The 18,866-nt window shown below is 42.1% G+C and overlaps 1 protein-coding gene across 1 annotated transcript; it reads left to right on the top strand.

Annotated features, from left to right (window-relative positions):
• The first annotated feature begins 445 nt into the window (after positions 1–445).
• LOC138852829 (serum response factor-binding protein 1-like) lies at positions 446–2,247 on the top strand. Its single transcript, XM_070085956.1, has 2 exons — positions 446–1,951; positions 2,233–2,247. Exons 1-2 carry the CDS (start codon positions 446–448, stop codon positions 2,245–2,247), a joined length of 1,521 nt encoding a protein of 506 aa, XP_069942057.1.
• Positions 2,248–18,866: the final 16,619 nt, after the last annotated feature.

Genomic DNA, 18,866 nt, shown 5'->3' on the forward strand with positions numbered 1-18,866 from the left:
TGTGGAGTGGAGGGTTGTGAAGTGGAGGGTTGTGGAGAGGAAGGTTGTGGAGAGGAGGGTTGTGGAGAGGAGGGTTGTGGAGAGGAAGGTTGTGGAGAGAAGGGATGTGGAGAGGAAGGTTGTAGAGAGGAAGGCTGCTGAGAGGAGTGTTGTAGAGAGAAGGGATGTGGAGAGGAGGGTTGTGGAGAGAAGGGATGTGGAGAGGAGGGTTGTGGAGAGGAGGGTTGTGGAGAGGAAGGTTGTGGAGTGGACGGTTGTGAAGATGAAGGTTGTGGAGAGGAGCGTTGTGGAGTGGAGGGTTGTGGAGAGAAGGGATGTGGAGTGGAGGATTGTGGAGTGGAGGGCTGTAGAGAGGATGGTTGTGGAGTGGAGGGTTGTGGAGAGAAGGGTTCTGGATGGGAGGGTTGTGAAGAGGATGGTTGTGGAGTGGAGGGTTGTGGCGAGGATGGTTGTGGAGTGGAGGGTTGTGGAGAGAAGGAATGTGGAGTGGAGGGTTGTGGAGTGCAGGGTTGTGGAGAGGATGGTTGTGGAGTGGAGGGTTGTGGAAGGGAGGGTTGCGGAGAGGAGGGTTGTGGAGAGGAGGGTTGTAGAGAGAAGTGATGTGGAGGGGAGGGTTGTGGAGAGAAGGGATGTGGAGAGGAGGGTTGTGGAGAGGAGGTTTGTGGAGTGGAGGGTTGTGGAGAGGAAGGTTGTGGAGAGGAGGGTTGTAGAGAGAAGGGATGTGGAGAGGAGGGTTGTGGAGAGAAAGGATGTGAAGAGATGGGTTGTGGAGTGGAGGGTTGTGGAGTGGAGGGTTATGGAGTGGAGGGTTGTGGAGAGGAAGGTTGTCGAGAGGAGGGTTGTGGAGAAAAGGGTTGTGGAGAGGAGGGTTGTGGAGTGGAGGGATGTGGAGTGGAGGGTTGTGGAGAGAAAGGTTGTGGAGAGGAGGGTTGTGGAGAAAAGGGTTGTGGAGAGGAGGGTTGTGGAAAGGAGAGTTGTGGAGAGGAGGGTTGTGGAGTGGAGGGTTGTGGAGTGGAGGGTTATGGAGTGGAGGGTTGTGGAGAGGAAGGTTGTCGAGAGGAGGGTTGTGGAGAAAAGGGTTGTGGAGAGGAGGGTTGTGAAGAGGAGTGCTGTGGAGAGGAGGGTTGTGGAGAGGAAGGTTGTGGAGAGGAGGGTTGTGGAGAAAAGGGTTGTGGAGAGGAGGGTTGTGGAGTGGAGGGATGTGGAGTGGAGGGTTGTGGAGAGAAAGGTTGTGGAGAGGAGGGTTGTGGAGAAAATGGTTGTGGAGAGGAGGGTTGTGGAAAGGAGAGTTGTGGAGAGGAGGGTTGTGGAAAGGAGGGTTGTGGAGAGGAGGGTTGTGGAGAGGAGGGTTGTAGAGAGAAGTGATGTGGAGGGGAGGGTTGTGGAGAGAAGGGATGTGGAGAGGAAGGTTGTGGAGAGGAGGGTTGTGGAGAAAAGGGTTGTGGAGAGGAGGGTTGTGGAGTGGAGGGATGTGGAGTGGAGGGTTGTGGAGAGAAGGGTTGTGGAGAGGAGGGTTGTGGAGAAAAGGGTTGTGGAGAGGAGGGTTGTGGAAAGGAGAGTTGTGGAGAGGAGGGTTGTGGAAAGGAGGGTTGTGGAGAGGAGGGTTGTGGAGAAAAGGGTTGTGGAGAGGAGGGTTGTGGAAAGGAGGGTTGTGGAGAGGAGGGTTGTGGAAAGGAGGGTTGTGGAGAGGAGGGTTGTGGAGAGGAGGGTTGTGGAGAAAAGGGTTGTGGAGAAAAGGGTTGTGGAGAGGAGGGTTGCGGAGAGGAGGGTTGTGGAAAGGAGGGTTATGGAGAGGAGGGTTGTGGAGTGGAGGGTTGTGGAGTGGAGGGTTGTGGAGTGGAGGGTTGTGAAAAGGAGGGGTGTGGAGAGGAGGGTTGTGGAGATGAGGGTTGTGGAGTGGAGGGTTGTGGAGTGGAGGGTTGTGGAGAGGAAGGTTGTGGAGGGAATGAGGGTTGTGGCTGGAAGGAGGGTTGTGGAGGGAATGAGGGTTGTGGCTGGAAGGAGGGTTGTGGAGGGAAGGAGGGTTGTGGCTGGAAGGAGGGTTGTGGAGGGAAGGAGGGTTGTGGCTGGAAGGAGGGTTGTGGAGCGATGGAGGGTTGTGGCTGGAAGGAGGGTTGTGGAGGGTAAGAGGGGTAATGGAGGGAAGGAGAGTTATGGAAGGGTGGTACAGTTTTAAAGAAGTTTTTCTTATGCATAACATGCCTTTTTTTAATAATTATTTTGTGCCCGCAGGAGTTAAGAAGTTAACATGGAGGTCAGGGGTAATAAAATACCTTGTCTACGGGTATGTATGAAGTTATTCAAAAACAGGTCACCCTCAGCCCCCATGCTCCCTGAACTACACTGAATGTTAAACAGGTGATTAATACTTTAGGTTTGATTACCAGGAAAGGTAAATAAACTCATTTTTGTAATAGTAAAAATGTACACAACACAAATCCTGCCTTCTTCACATTTCAAATATTGTAAAATTGATCACTAGTACTCTGCTACTAGTTAAAGTTGGGTCATATAAAATACACATCCACAGCAGTAGATCTCCACGACCCACAAAGGTCCCATATAAATACCAGTCGGCCCAGTGACGGGGCCCACTTAAGAGTATAAAATATTCGCCAGAAACAACCCATGGCTTAAACACACAACATACACTACTAAAACACACAACATACACTACTTAAACACACAACATACACTACTAAAACACACAACATACACTACTAAAACACACAACATACACTACTTAAACACACAACATACACTACTAAAACACACAACAAACACTACTTAAACACACAACATACACTACTAAAACACACAACATACACTACTAAAACACACAACACACACTACTTAAACACACAACATACACTACTAAAACACACAACACACACTACTTAAACACACAACATACACTACTAAAACACACAACACACACTACTTAAACACACAACATACACTACTAAAACACACAACACACACTACTTAAACACACAACATACACTACTAAAACACACAACATACACTACTAAAACACACAACACACACTACTTAAACACACAACATACACTACTTAAAAGCACAACATACACTACTAAAACACACAACACACACTACTTAAACACACAACATACACTACTAAAACACACAACATACACTACTAAAACACACAACACACACTACTTAAACACACAACATACACTACTAAAACACACAACAAACACTACTTAAACACACAACATACACTACTAAAACACACAACATACACTACTAAAACACACAACACACACTACTTAAACACACAACATACACTACTAAAACACACAACATACACTACTAAAACACACAACATACACTACTAAAACACACAACACACACTACTTAAACACACAACACACACTACTAAAACACACAACACACACTACTTAAACACACAACATACACTACTTAAAAACACAACATACACTACTAAAACACACAACACACTACTTAAACACACAACATACACTACTAAAACACACAACATACACTACTTAAACACACAACATACACTACTAAAACACACAACATACACTACTCAAACACACAACATACACTACTAAAACACACAACACACACTACTTAAACACACAACATACACTACTAAAACACACAACACACACTACTTAAACACACAACATACACTACTTAAACACACAACATACACTACTAAAACACACAACATACACTACTTAAACACACAACATACACTACTAAAACACACAACATACACTACTTAAACACACAACATACACTACTAAAACACACAACACACACTACTTAAACACACAACATACACTACTAAAACACACAACACACACTACTTAAACACACAACATACACTACTAAAACACACAACACACACTACTTAAACACACAACATACACTACTAAAACACACAACATACACTACTAAAACACACAACATACACTACTTAAACACACAACATACACTACTAAAACACACAACATACACTACTTAAACACACAACATACACTACTAAAACACACAACACACACTACTTAAACACACAACATACACTACTAAAACACACAACATACACTACTAAAACACACAACATACACTACTAAAACACACAACATACACTACTAAAACACACAACATACACTACTAAAACACACAACATACACTACTTAAACACACAACATACACTACTAAAACACACAACATACACTACTTAAACACACAACATACACTACTAAAACACACAACACACACTACTTAAACACACAACATACACTACTAAAACACACAACATACACTACTAAAACACACAACACACACTACTTAAACACACAACATACACTACTAAAACACACAACATACACTACTAAAACACACAACACACACTACTTAAACACACAACATACACTACTAAAACACACAACATACACTACTAAAACACACAACATACACTACTTAAACACACAACATACACTACTTAAACACACAACATACACTACTTAAACACACAACATACACTACTTAAACACACAACATACACTACTTAAACACACAACATACACTACTAAAACACACAACACACACTACTTAAACACACAACATACACTACTAAAACACACAACATACACTACTTAAACACACAATATACACTACTAAAACACACACCATACACAACTTAAACACACAACATACACTACTAAAACACACAACATACACTACTTAAACACACAATATACACTACTAAAACACACACCATACACAACTTAAACACACAACATACACTACTAAAACACACAACATACACTACTTAAACACACAATATACACTACTAAAACACACACCATACACAACTTAAACACACAACATACACTACTTAAACACAACACACACTACTTAAACACAACACACACTACTTAAACACACAACACACACTACTTAAACACAACACACACTACTTAAACACACAACACACACTACTTAAACACAACACACACTACTTAAACACAACACACACTGTGCAAGAAAGGTATAAAATACCGACAATATGAAAGTTAAGACACATGTGCAACATCTGGATATCTTTATTGTAGTAGACGTTTCGCCATCCAGTGGCTTTATCAATACAGATTCTAGGACATAATAGGAAGACAGTAGAACTATATACAAAAGATGAGGTAATCAGTCCCTCGGCCTTGGAGTTAGTGTTCACAGCATCGTGAACACTAACTCCAAGGCCGAGGGACTGATTACCTCATCTTTTGTATATAGTTCTACTGTCTTCCTATTATGTCCTAGAATCTGTATTGATAAAGCCACTGGATGGCGAAACGTCTACTACAATAAAGATATCCAGATGTTGCACATGTGTCTTAACTTTCACAACACACACTACTTAAACACACAACACACACTACTTAAACACAACACACACTACTTAAACACAACACACACTACTTAAACACACAACACACACTACTTAAACACAACACACACTACTTAAACACAACACACACTACTTAAACACAACACACACTACTTAAACACACAACACACACTACTTAAACACAACACACACTACTTAAACACACAACACACACTACTTAAACACAACACACACTACTTAAACACAACACACACTACTTAAACACACAACACACACTACTTAAACACAACACACACTACTTAAACACAACACACACTACTTAAACACAACACACACTACTTAAACACACAACACACACTACTTAAACACAACACACACTACTTAAACACACAACACACACTACTTAAACACAACACACACTACTTAAACACAACACACACTACTTAAACACACAACACACACTACTTAAACACAACACACACTACTTAAACACAACACACACTACTTAAACACACAACACACTACTTAAACACAACACACACTACTTAAACACAACACACACTACTTAAACACACAACACACACTACTTAAACACAACACACACTACTTAAACACAACACACACTACTTAAACACAACACACACTACTTAAACACACAACACACACTACTTAAACACAACACACACTACTTAAACACACAACACACACTACTTAAACACAACACACACTACTTAAACACAACACACACTACTTAAACACAACACACACTACTTAAACACAACACACACTACTTAAACACACAACACACACTACTTAAACACAACACACACTACTTAAACACACAACACACACTACTTAAACACAACACACACTACTTAAACACACAACAGACACTACTTAAACACAACACACACTACTTAAACACAACACACACTACTTAAACACAACACACACTACTTAAACACAACACACACTACTTAAACACACAACACACACTACTTAAACACAACACACACTACTTAAACACAACACACACTACTTAAACACAACACACACTACTTAAACACACAACACACACTACTTAAACACAACACACACTACTTAAACACACAACACACACTACTTAAACACAACACACACTACTTAAACACACAACATACACTACTTAAACACAACACACACTACTTAAACACAACACACACTACTTAAACACACAACACACACTACTTAAACACACAACATACACAACTTAAACACACAACATACACTACTTAAACACACAACATACACTACTTAAACACACAACATACACAACTTAAACACACAACATACACTACTTAAACACACAACATACACTACTTAAACACACAACATACACTACTAAAACACACAACACACACTACTTAAACACACAACATACACTACTAAAACACACAACACACACTACTTAAACACACAACATACACTACTAAAACACACAACATACACTACTTAAACACACAACATACACTACTTAAACACACAACATACACTACTTAAACACACAACATACACTACTAAAACACACAACACACACTACTTAAACACACAACATACACTACTAAAACACACAACATACACTACTTAAACACACACCATACACTACTTAAACACACACCACACACTACTTAAACACACATCATACACTACTTAAACACACAACATACACTACTTAAACACACATCATACACAACTTAAACACACACCATACACTACTTAAATACATAACATACACTACTTAAACACACATCATACACAACTTAAACACACACCATGCACTACTTAAACACACACCATACACTACTTAACACACACCATACACTACTTAAACACACAACATACACTACTTAAACACACACCATACACTACTTAAACACACACCACACACTACTTAAACACACACCATACACTACTTAAACACACACCACACACTACTTAAACACACACCACACACTACTTAAACACACACCATGCGCTACTTAAACACACATCATACACAACTTAAACACACACCATACACTACTTAAACACACACCACACACTACTTAAACACACACCATGCGCTACTTAAACACACAACATACACTACTTAAACACACATCATACACAACTTAAACACACACCATACACTACTTAAATACATAACATACACTACTTAAACACACACCACACACTACTTAAACACACATCATACACAACTTAAACACACACCATACACTACTTAAACACACACCACACACTACTTAAACACACACCATACACTACTTAAACACACACCACACACTACTTAAACACACACCATGCGCTACTTAAACACACCTCTGGGAGAAACAGTATATAACACAGGAGGGAAAAATATCAGACTCCAAAACCTGGGTAGTCACATACAAATATTGTTGGCGGAACTATGATCATAAAAAAAATAACACGTGGGACCTGGGAGTGATAATGTCGGAGGATCTCACTTGCAAAGACCACAACTATGTATTTACTACAATTGCTAGAAAAATGAGAGGATGGATAATGAAACACTTCAAAACTAGGGAAGCCAAGCCCATGATGATTCTTTTCAAATCACTTGTTCTCTCTAGGCTGGAATATTCCTGTACACTAACGGCTCCTTTCAAGGCAGGCGACACTGCTGACCTGGTGAATGTACAGAGAACCTTCATGGCACGCGTAAGTACGATAAAGCACTTAAATTACTGGGAACGGTTGAAGTTCCTGGATTTGTATTCCCTGGAACTCAAGCGAGAAAGATACATGGTAATATACCTGGAATATCCTACAAGGATTAGTACCAAACCTGCACACGAAAATCACTCCCTATTAATCCAAAAGACTCAGCAAGAGGTGCCACATCTCCCCATGAAAGCAGCTGGGTGTGAGAAAACACAGTAAGTGTCAAGGGCCAGAGACTGTTCAACTGCCTCCCAGCATACATAAGAGGGATTTACCAATACACCCCTGGCTGTCTTCAAGAAGGTGTCAGGCAGGCACCTAAAGTTAGTACCTGATCAGCCGGGCTGTAGTTCGTATGTCAGTTAACGCGAGGCCAACAGTAACAGCCTGGTTGATCAGACCCTGACTCACCACGAGGTCTGGACACAGACCAGGCCATGGGGGTGTTGTTTCTCGAAACCCTCTCTAGATAGTGACTCCAGATAGGGTCATCACCAATGGCCCTCAGAAGATGGATCTCCGAGGCTTTCACCTACTCTGTCATTTCAAGGAACACTGGAGTCACCTCACATCGATGATCCAAAGTAACAGGTGGGTCCTGGTAACAGGTGGGTCCTGGTAACAGGTGGGTCCTAGTAACAGGTGGGTCCTGGTAACAGGTGGGTCCTGGTAACAGGTGGGTCATGGTAACAGGTGGGTCATGGTAACAGGTGGGTCCTTGTAACAGGTGGGTCCTGGTAACAGGTGGGTCCTGGTAACAGGTGGGTCCTGGTAACAGGTGGGTCCTGGTAACAGGTGGGTCCTGGTAACAGGTGGGTCCTGGTAACAGGTGGGTCCTGGTAACAGGTGGGTCCTGGTAACAGGTGGGTCATGGTAACAGGTGGGTCCTGGTAACAGGTGGGTCCTGGTAACAAGTGGGTCCTGGTAACAGGTGGGTCCTGGTAACAGGTGGGTCCTGGTAACAGGTGGGTCCTGGTAACAAGTGGGTCCTGGTAACAGGTGGGTCATGGTAACAGGTGGGTCCTGGTAACAGGTGGGTCATGGTAACAGGTGGGTCCTGGTAACAAGTGGGTCCTGGTAACAGGTGGGTCCTGGTAACAGGTGGGTCCTGGTAACAGGTGGGTCCTGGTAACAGGTGGGTCCTAGTAACAGGTGGGTCCTGGTAACAGGTGGGTCCTGGTAACAGGTGGGTCATGGTAACAGGTGGGTCCTGGTAACAGGTGGGTCCTGGTAACAAGTGGGTCCTGGTAACAGGTGGGTCCTGGTAACAGGTGGGTCCTGGTAACAGGTGGGTCCTGGTAACAGGTGGGTCTTGGTAACAGGTGGGTCATGGTAACAGGTGGGTCCTGGAGAAACACTACACTCAGGATCACTATTCATGACCCAAAATGGTGAGGCATCACCGCCAGCACCTCCTTCACCATAAGCTTTTGGTCCAACAGCCCATAGGAAACCAGGATAAAGCGCAAGTGAGGCTTACCAGCCAGCACCTAAAAAAAAATTTACCATGCTTTACTTAGACATGTAGACCGACGTGACTACCACCTAACACACACACACACACACACATACACACACACACACTTGGGAAATCTGATATCCCCCACCAGCTACATTTGCTGCTATTTTCTAGATGGTCAGAGGTGCCATCTACTCACACACTGCAAAACAAGAGCAGATAAATGATCTACACATTATATTATGTACATTATTTACACATGAGACAATACATCAGCAACCACATTACCTGTTCCCTTCACTTAACGAGTCACCAGGTTCAGAGGTTGGAGGAACAAACCCCACTTAATGAGTCTTTGATTGTGGTTCCTCGTCAGATGAAGGATTGTGGTCACTATACATAGTATCAGGATGAATTGATCTTGATGCACAAACTGAGAAATGTTGCACAGTCAACACCATCGCAAGAGCGTATTTTCCTACAGTGGCATAATTTCTCTGGTAACTTTAAGTTATGCTGAGAAATAGCTTACTGGCAGTAATTGTCCTGCTACTTCCCTCAACAATACACCACCAACATCATTATCACTGGCAGAGAAAATGGCAATTCAAAACTGGTACTAGTCAATACAAGAGCACTAGTAAGTGGAGCTTTTATATTTTCAGATGCCCTCTTACATTTTATATCCCACACAAATTTTCGCTTTGGACTGATATACTCTGTGAATGGGGAAATCGCCTTTGACAAATTTAGGCAGAACTTTTTGCAAAATGTTACCATACCCAAAAAAGGCATCACTTCCTTTGGTACAGGGAAACTGTCTATATCCTCCATTTGTCACTCCTGGGTGCCACTCTTCCCTGGCCAATTACATACCTTGGAGAAGTAAGCTGGGCTTGTCCAACATTACTTTTCACCAAATTAACTGAGCTGAGCATCAGTGAGTCTGGTAAAATGATCTCTCTAGCTGTTTTACATGTGCTGCCAAGAATAACTAAAAATAGCAAGATCATCAGTATAACACCTCACTTCAGCTAGGCTATGTATAACTTCCTGCATCCTGCACTGAAAACAGGCTGGACCATTTGAAAGTCCAAAGAGAAGAACCTTGTACTGAAAAAGGCTATCTAGCATTACAAAAGCAGAGACATCACTGCCCCATGGGGTTAAAGGAATCTGCATCAATGACATCATTCTAGGAAGAGGAAAACAGTCACCCTTAGTTAATAAATTTACTTTGCTGTAGTCAGTGCGTATCCTTATTGTGCCATCTGGTTTGGGAACCATTAAGCAGGGTGATGCCCACTCGCTCTTGCTGGGTACTACTAAATATTGTCCAGTAGGAATTTGACCTCTTTCTCCATATTTTATTTTGCAGGTTCATTCTGTAAGGAACTTGCCGAATTGGTTCAGCTTCCCCTACATATATATCATGGGGCTTTAAATTGTTCACCTTAGGGGTATCCCACAACAATTCCTCAAAATTTGAGAGAAGCTAAACCATCTCCACAACTCTTTCCTTATTATGCCCTATCAACCAATTCCTCAAAATTAAAATAAAAAAAAAATACTTAGTTGGGAGGCTTCCTCCTCGGTAACTGCCGATGACTGAATAACCTTCAGGGTGTCGTCACACCCCTCGGCCTCAATCAGCTGTTCTCGATTTAGAGTTGACATTCCTATGCCAGTTCCCAGACCCCCAATCATACTGGGTCCCACCTGGGTTGGTTCATCACTACCCTGAGTCTCCTGCTGGCTACACTCGAGGAGTGAACAGGTTTCCTAAACCCAAATCTTCTCCACCATCAAAAGAATCAAGGAGAGGCACAGAAGCTTTTTACTTTGACATTTGCCTAGTTACAGCGCGCACTGGAAACAGCTCAAGCACAGTAACCCTAGCTTTTTCCTCCCAAATTCGTGATTCTGGATCTCTCCAGGCTAAGGGTTCCTTACCTTCGAGAAGGTTCATCACATTAACAGAAGGTCAACACCTTCAAAAGGTATATCCTGTCTAATACATACAGGCAGGTAACCAGACTAGTAAACAGACTCCACCCACAACCTATGTTATCATAGTGGGTTATAGTTCTACTCAGGCTTCTAACTGCATTACTATAACAATCATTTTCATTATTTCCATGGAGGGGTGAAATGCTCTTGTTGTCTACAGTGACACAGTTCATGCAGGTTATAAAACTTAATATAATTGCATGTTTTCACACTCCATTTAGATCCGTGTGTATTTACTTCTAGACATTTAGTAAGATTCATTGTGAGAGTGTCTGGTTCATTTCTTAACATTCTAATACCGAGTACAGTGTTAATCTCAACAATCCTATCACTAATGCTAGAAATACCAAGCTCCTTCCTCATATTAAGAACCTTTGTAGATTTAGGACAGCCAAGAATAATTCTGAGAGGTTCATTTTGCATTAACTCCAAGGGTCGGAGAGAACTTTCTCTAGTTAATATCAACATGGGAGCAACATAATCAATTAAGGACCTAACATAGGCTATGTACATCATTCTCACGATTCTCACATTAGCACCATAGTTGGGGTTGTAGCCAGCAACAGCTTTGAGAGCATTTAGCCTATATTTGCATTTCTTATTTAGTTGTGGTATAGTGGATTTATGAAAAGGTACATCTACACCAAGGTATCTGTAAGATTTAACATAGCTAATGTTTTCACTCTGCAAATAGATGGGTGGGGGATGTCGTTTGCTTGTTAATATCCAGTGATGGGCACAGCTAACCGAAAAGTTAGCTTCGCTAACCGCTAATCCGCTAACTAAAAATTAGTTTCGCTAACGCTGAACAGCTAAACGGCCGAAAAAATTAGCGGAAGCTAACGCTAACCGCTAACTTTTTCACATGAATTCTGATTCGGTTTAGTTTTTTGTCTTTTACTTTTCAGCGACATAATCATCAGTGTCAAGTGCAAACTTCTACTGTATGCAGATGACTGCTCTGTTAGTGTCAGGTAAAGACCCACAAGATATAGCTAATGTAATAACACTGGAACTAGAGTCCTGCAGCAAATGGTTAGTAGACAACAAACTATCGTTTCACCTCCGGGAAACTGAAGCCATACTCTTTGGCACCAAACATAAACTAAGAAGGGTAAATAATTTTAACCTCCGGTGTAATGGGGGATCCCATCACTTCAGCTTACTCAGTAAAATATCTGGGAACCCCCTTTAACCCATGCATGTCAGGAGAACTGATAAAGAACAGTGTAGTAAAGAAAGCGTACGCCAGACTGAAGTTCCTCTACAGACAAGCACAGTGTCTACCTACTGAGACAGAGTGTCTACCTACTGAATCAGTGTCTACCTACTGAGGCACAGTATCTACCTACCGAAGTTCATCATCTGTCTACTGAGGCACAGCGTCTACCTACTGAGACACAGTGTCTGCCTACTGGGGCACAGTGTCTATTTTCTGAGGCACAGTGTCTACTTACTGAGGCTCGCAGGACCCCATGTTTAGCTCTCATACAATGTCAAATGGGCTACACTTGCTCTTCATGGTACTCTGCCTGGACAAAAAATACTGAAAGCTAGACTACAAATCATCCAGAACAAAATGGTAAGATTCATCCTGGACCTGGGTCCAAGAGAGTATGCAAGCCTGGGTCCAAGAGAACATGTAGGCCTGGGTCCAAGAGAACATGTAAGCCTGGGTCTAAGAGAACATGTAGGCCTGGGTCCAAGAGAACATGTAGGCCTGGGTCCAAGAGAACATGTAAGCCTGGGTCCAAGAGAACATGTAGGCCTGGGTCCAAGAGAACATGTAGGCCTGGGTCCAAGAGAACATGTAGGCCTGGGTCCAAGAGAACATGTAGGCCTGGGTCCAAGAGAACATGTAAGCCTGGGTCCAAGAGAGTATGTAAGCCTGGGTCCAAGAGAACATGTGGGCCTGGGTCCAAGAGAACATGTAGGCCTGGGTCCAAGAGAACATGTAGGCCTGGGTCCAGAGAAAATGTGGGCCTGGGTCCAAGAGAGTATGCAAGCCTGGGTCCAAGAGAACATGTAGGCCTGGGTCCAAGAGAGTATGCAAGCCTAGGTCCAAGAGAACATGTAGGCCTGGGTCCAACAGAACATGTAAGCCTGGGTCCAAGAGAACATGTAGGCCTGGGTCCAAGAGAACATATAGGCCTGAGTCCAAGAGAACATGTAGGCCTGGGTCCAAGAGAACATGTAGGCCTGGGTCCAAGAAAACATGTAGGCCTGGGTCCAAGAGAACATGTAGGCCTGGGTCCAAGAGAGTATGCAAGCCTGGGTCCAAGAGAACATGTAGGCCTGGGTCCAAGAGAACATGTAAGCCTGGGTCCAAGAGAACATGTAGGCCTGGGTCCAAGAGAACATGTAGGCCTGAGTCCAAGAGAACATGTAGGCCTGGGTCCAAGAGAACATGTAGGCCTGGGTCCAAGAAAACATGTAGGCCTGGGTCCAAGAGAACATGTAGGCCTGGGTCCAAGAGAACATGTAAGCCTGGGTCCAAGAGAGTATGTAAGCCTGGGTCCAAGAGAACATGTGGGCCTGGGTCCAAGAGAACATGTAGGCCTGGGTCCAAGAGAACATGTAAGCCTGGGTCCAAGAGAACATGTAGGCCTGGGTCCAAGAGAACATGTAGGCCTGGGTTCAAGAGAACATGTAGGCCTGGGTCCAAGAGAACATGTAGGCCTGGGTCCAAGAGAACATGTAAGCCTGGGTCCAAGAGAACATGTAGGCCTGGGTCCAAGAGAACATGTAAGCCTGGGTCCAAGAGAACATGTACGCCTGGGTCCAAGAGAACATGTAAACCTGGGTCCAAGAGAACATGTAGGCCTGGGTCCAAGAGAACATGTAAACCTGGGTCCAAGAGAACATGTAGGCCTGGGTCCAAGAGAACATGTAAACCTGGGTCCAAGAGAACATGTAGGCCTGGGTCCAAGAGAACATGTAGGCCTGGGTCCAAGAGAACATGTAGGCCTGGTTCCAAGAGAACATGTAGGCCTGGGTCCAAGAGAACATGTAGGCCTGGTTCCAAGAGAACATTTAGGCCTGGTTCCAAGAGAACATGTAGGCCTGGTTCCAAGAGAACATGTAGGCCTGGTTCCAAGAGAACATGTAGGCCAGGATGAATTACAACAATTAGATATGCTGAATGTTGAAGACAGAGTAAAACAATTGAAGTTAAATCAAGTTTATAAAATTGCTCACAAACAGTGTCCAGAATATCTTGCTGCCAATTTTGTCAAGGTTGGGAACCCAAGCAATCACGGTACTAGGGGGAGAGAGCACAACACTGTAGTACCCGCAGTCAGTGGCCAGGCTTCAAACACCTTTTATTGTACAGCAATAAAGGGATGGAACAGACTGCCTGTACATGTTAAAGACAATCATAGCATGAACCAGTTCAAGAAGAGTGCCAGAAGTTGCCTAATGAATGTAGCGACAGAAAGGGAGGAGAATTATTTTTTATTTTTTTTTAGCTAACACACATGTAATCTTCTCTTATTCGTAGTCTATCTTCTTTATAGTATAATAATAAGATATTATCTCCTTTACTGTATAATAATATTATATCCTCTATAGTATAATAATAAGATATTATCTCCTTTATAGTATTATAATACGGTATTAAAAGGACCCCAATGGAAATAAATCACTTCGTCTGACTTTTTTGTGTTATCCCAGGTTCTCTACACACATGCTGCTATGTATGATAATCTATGTAACTGTATTTGTGTATACCTAATTAAACTCACTTACTAGAATAAAAGAGAAGTACAAAATTAGGAAAAATAATATCAGAGATCACAATGAAACAAATGCAGCAAACGACAGAATAATGACAGCTTGCATAATGAGAACTTTCAAAATAGGAGATATGTCTGCTACAATGGTATTGTGTGATCGAGGGGGAGGAGTATGGAGGACTATAACAACGCTGCTGCTGCTGCTGCTGCTGCTGCTGCTGCTGCTGCTGCTGCTGCTGCTGCTGCTGCTGCCTTGACAAGTCATGTTTCAACGTAATCAACCAATAGCGTGCCTATCTAATTGTTGGAGAAACACCTGAAACAGACAGGAACAAACACGTGCGCCGTTGAAAAGGCATTGCTTTCCTCTACTAACAGTCAAGAGAAAGCTGGCTTCTTTGCCGAACACTTGCCAAGATGCAAATTCCTGATCCAGCAAGGGAACCTCCTTGGCTAGCCGTAAGAGCTGTAAGGCAGGACGAGGTGTATCTTCTCCTTAAATAGCTGGACCAAGAAAAGGCTCTGGGACCAGATAAACTGAGCCCAAGATTGTTGAGATGCGCAGACTAGCTAGCATAAATGGCCTTCTCTGTGGAAAGAGGTAAAAAGAAGAGCAGAGCAGAAATCAGCAACTACAGACCAGTGTCATTCCTGTCAATCACTGGCAAGGTTCTTGAGATTCTTACGTTAGATGACGGAGTTTTTCGGCTACCACTGATTTATTTGTGACCTTCAATATGGCTTTAGGAAAGGTTACTCTGGTGCTGATCTGTTCTTAAACCTCTCCACTAAGTGGTACCAGAGACTGGATGAGTCCAAAGACAGCTGTGTGGTAGCACTGGACATTGCTGGTACTTTTGACTGAGCATGGCACCAGGTACTCTTGGCGAAACTTCAAGCACTTGGAATTGCAGTTAAACTATGTCTCCTGCTGTGTGCAAAGAAGCAATCCGGTTCATTTGATACCTCGAGTGTACTCGGATAGCTGGTTGACTATAGTCCAGGGGAAACTTTGTTCACAACAAGGGTTTAAAGTGGGAGAATAACCTTCAACTTTCTTTAAGGACGACCAAAACTCCAGAGTAAAATCGTTAATTTAATTAAAGTAATAAACTCAGAAAGATTTTCATTTTCTTATGGACGTGGGTTAAATAGGACCCATTCTCCAAAGGGCGGAATTATATATATATACATAAATATTGTCACAGTTACAATGATTCACCGGGAATGTATAAATACCCATAGTATAGTTAGACAATCCTTAAAGGACGCATAAAATAATCTGTACGTCTCTGACACCTCTTATCAAGGTAATACATCCGTACAGTAAGTTGCACTGATGTTCCCATGCAAGGGATCAAAATAAGATTAGAGACTGCTACCACCTTAGAAGTGTTCCCATGCAAGGCATTAGAATAACATCAGAGACTGCTAACACCTTAGAGGTGTTCTCATGCACGGGAGTACGAGAGAGGGTTCTACTCAGTAGTGAGTGGGTGAACCAACTGCCTCCACTAGTCAACGGTGATCTGAGGTCATGTATGATCATGTGACCAGAGGGACGCCGGCAGGTAAATGAATGGGTAACCTGCACTCTAACTTCTTTTTTCAAATTTTATTTAAAAACACAATACACATTATACATGTAAGCAATACATAGATTATATAAACAAAGAAACGTGAACAATTATATATATACAACAAACAACTCCACATTCACTATCCCAGCACTAAACTTATACATAAGAAACACACGTTCAACTGTAAAAGTTTGATACCCCCAAAATGGCCGACCAGCACACAACATACATGCAACTAAACTAAAGACAACCCACATCTGCACATACAGATGGGTTTATTATATCCAGAAATGCAGCCAGTATCTTTTAACACAAAATGCAATATAATCCAAAGAATGTCACACTTATTTACATTGTACATGAAAATTTATATACAAAGACATTCTCAATAATCCAAATTTATTACACACTTATTAGTATTGTATATTAAACTTTATATACAACACCTCAAAAATTACTAATCAAACAAAGATGATAAAATAACAATGTTCACACCTCACCACAGAGAAACTAAACATGTTATTAAATAACAAAGGTTGATCCCACCTCACTCCCATAGACTACATTATCCCACCTCACTCCCATACACTACATTATCCCACCTCACTCCCATACACTACATGTTACAAAAAACGCGATTCTAAAAGCTTAGAGATCTCCAGTGAATACTAGAAAGGACTGCCCTTCTAGCATCCAGCCTGTTACTGGGTTTTCGTAACAAGTAGTCAGTATCCTTGTCCAATTATCCATTGAATTCAGCATGGTTCAATAGTTCTTTAGGATTACAACTGGTAGGCTACTAACTAGAGAAATTAAAATTTAATAAATTTATTAAGTAGTAAGTTGTCTAGAGGTATATTATCAAAGTAAATTAAATTACAGCAATCAAAATAAAATCAATCTCTCGAGTTCAATATTATTGTGCTGAAAGCACATATCACATTTATAATTCTTAAGTACCGTCAGGTACATTAACATTTAATAAGATATTACAAATATGTACAAGTAAGTGTGTATGCGTGTAAGTGCTCTTAGGTAGTTAGCTATGTCTCAAGACTCGAATAAGACTTAAACAAGTGACTGACAAAGTCCTCAAATAAACTAACTTCTTGACCGACTGGCAAACCGAACAGTCTGCTTGAACAACAAAGAATGCTAAGCCCAATAGCAATGCAATATCAAGCGACTGCGACACAGAATCAGGAACTGGGAAATAATATAACGACACTAAGTAGGGACCATCAGCAGATCCTCCACAAAAGTTACAAAACTACCATAATACTGAATCTATGTTCAGCATAGGTAAAACTGTGACTGTGACAATACACAGGAACCAGTACAAAATTAGGTCAGAAGCTATAGCTAAGGACCTGAGATGCTCAGAGTGTCTATGTGACACACAACCTCAGTACAACGTCGAAAATCACTAAGTCTTTACAATGTTCTGTGAACAAAGTTCTACAGAACTAACAAGAATAATGAGACAGACAATCTGTCCAACCAGCAAGCGAGTCTCGAGCAGACTGAAAACTTCAAGGGAGGTGAGGACACCCCCCCTCGATCACGTGATAGCTACGTGGACAACTGCAGCTCAGAAGCCGGCAGTATAACGAGCGACAAGCGATAATTACAGTAGTTTGACAATCAAGACTAACTGAGCACATTTTATATACATCCTAACAACATAAGCTAAATAACAATATAACAGTCAAATAATAATATAAAGTCATACATTTACGATTTAGCTATTATCGCAAATATAAGCAATATAAAATTAAATGAAAAGGTAATATACATTATATATACATAATAATCATTGTAACCCATTCAGGGGTTGCAACACTACATCATCCCACCTCACTCCCATAGACTACATCATCCCCACCTCACTCCCATACACTACATCATCCCACTTCACTCCCATACACTACATCATCCCACCTCACTCCCAT

Source organism: Cherax quadricarinatus, chromosome 1 (genome assembly GCF_038502225.1).
Source record: "Cherax quadricarinatus isolate ZL_2023a chromosome 1, ASM3850222v1, whole genome shotgun sequence".
In the NCBI taxonomy this organism is placed as follows: Eukaryota; Metazoa; Arthropoda; class Malacostraca; order Decapoda; family Parastacidae; genus Cherax; species Cherax quadricarinatus.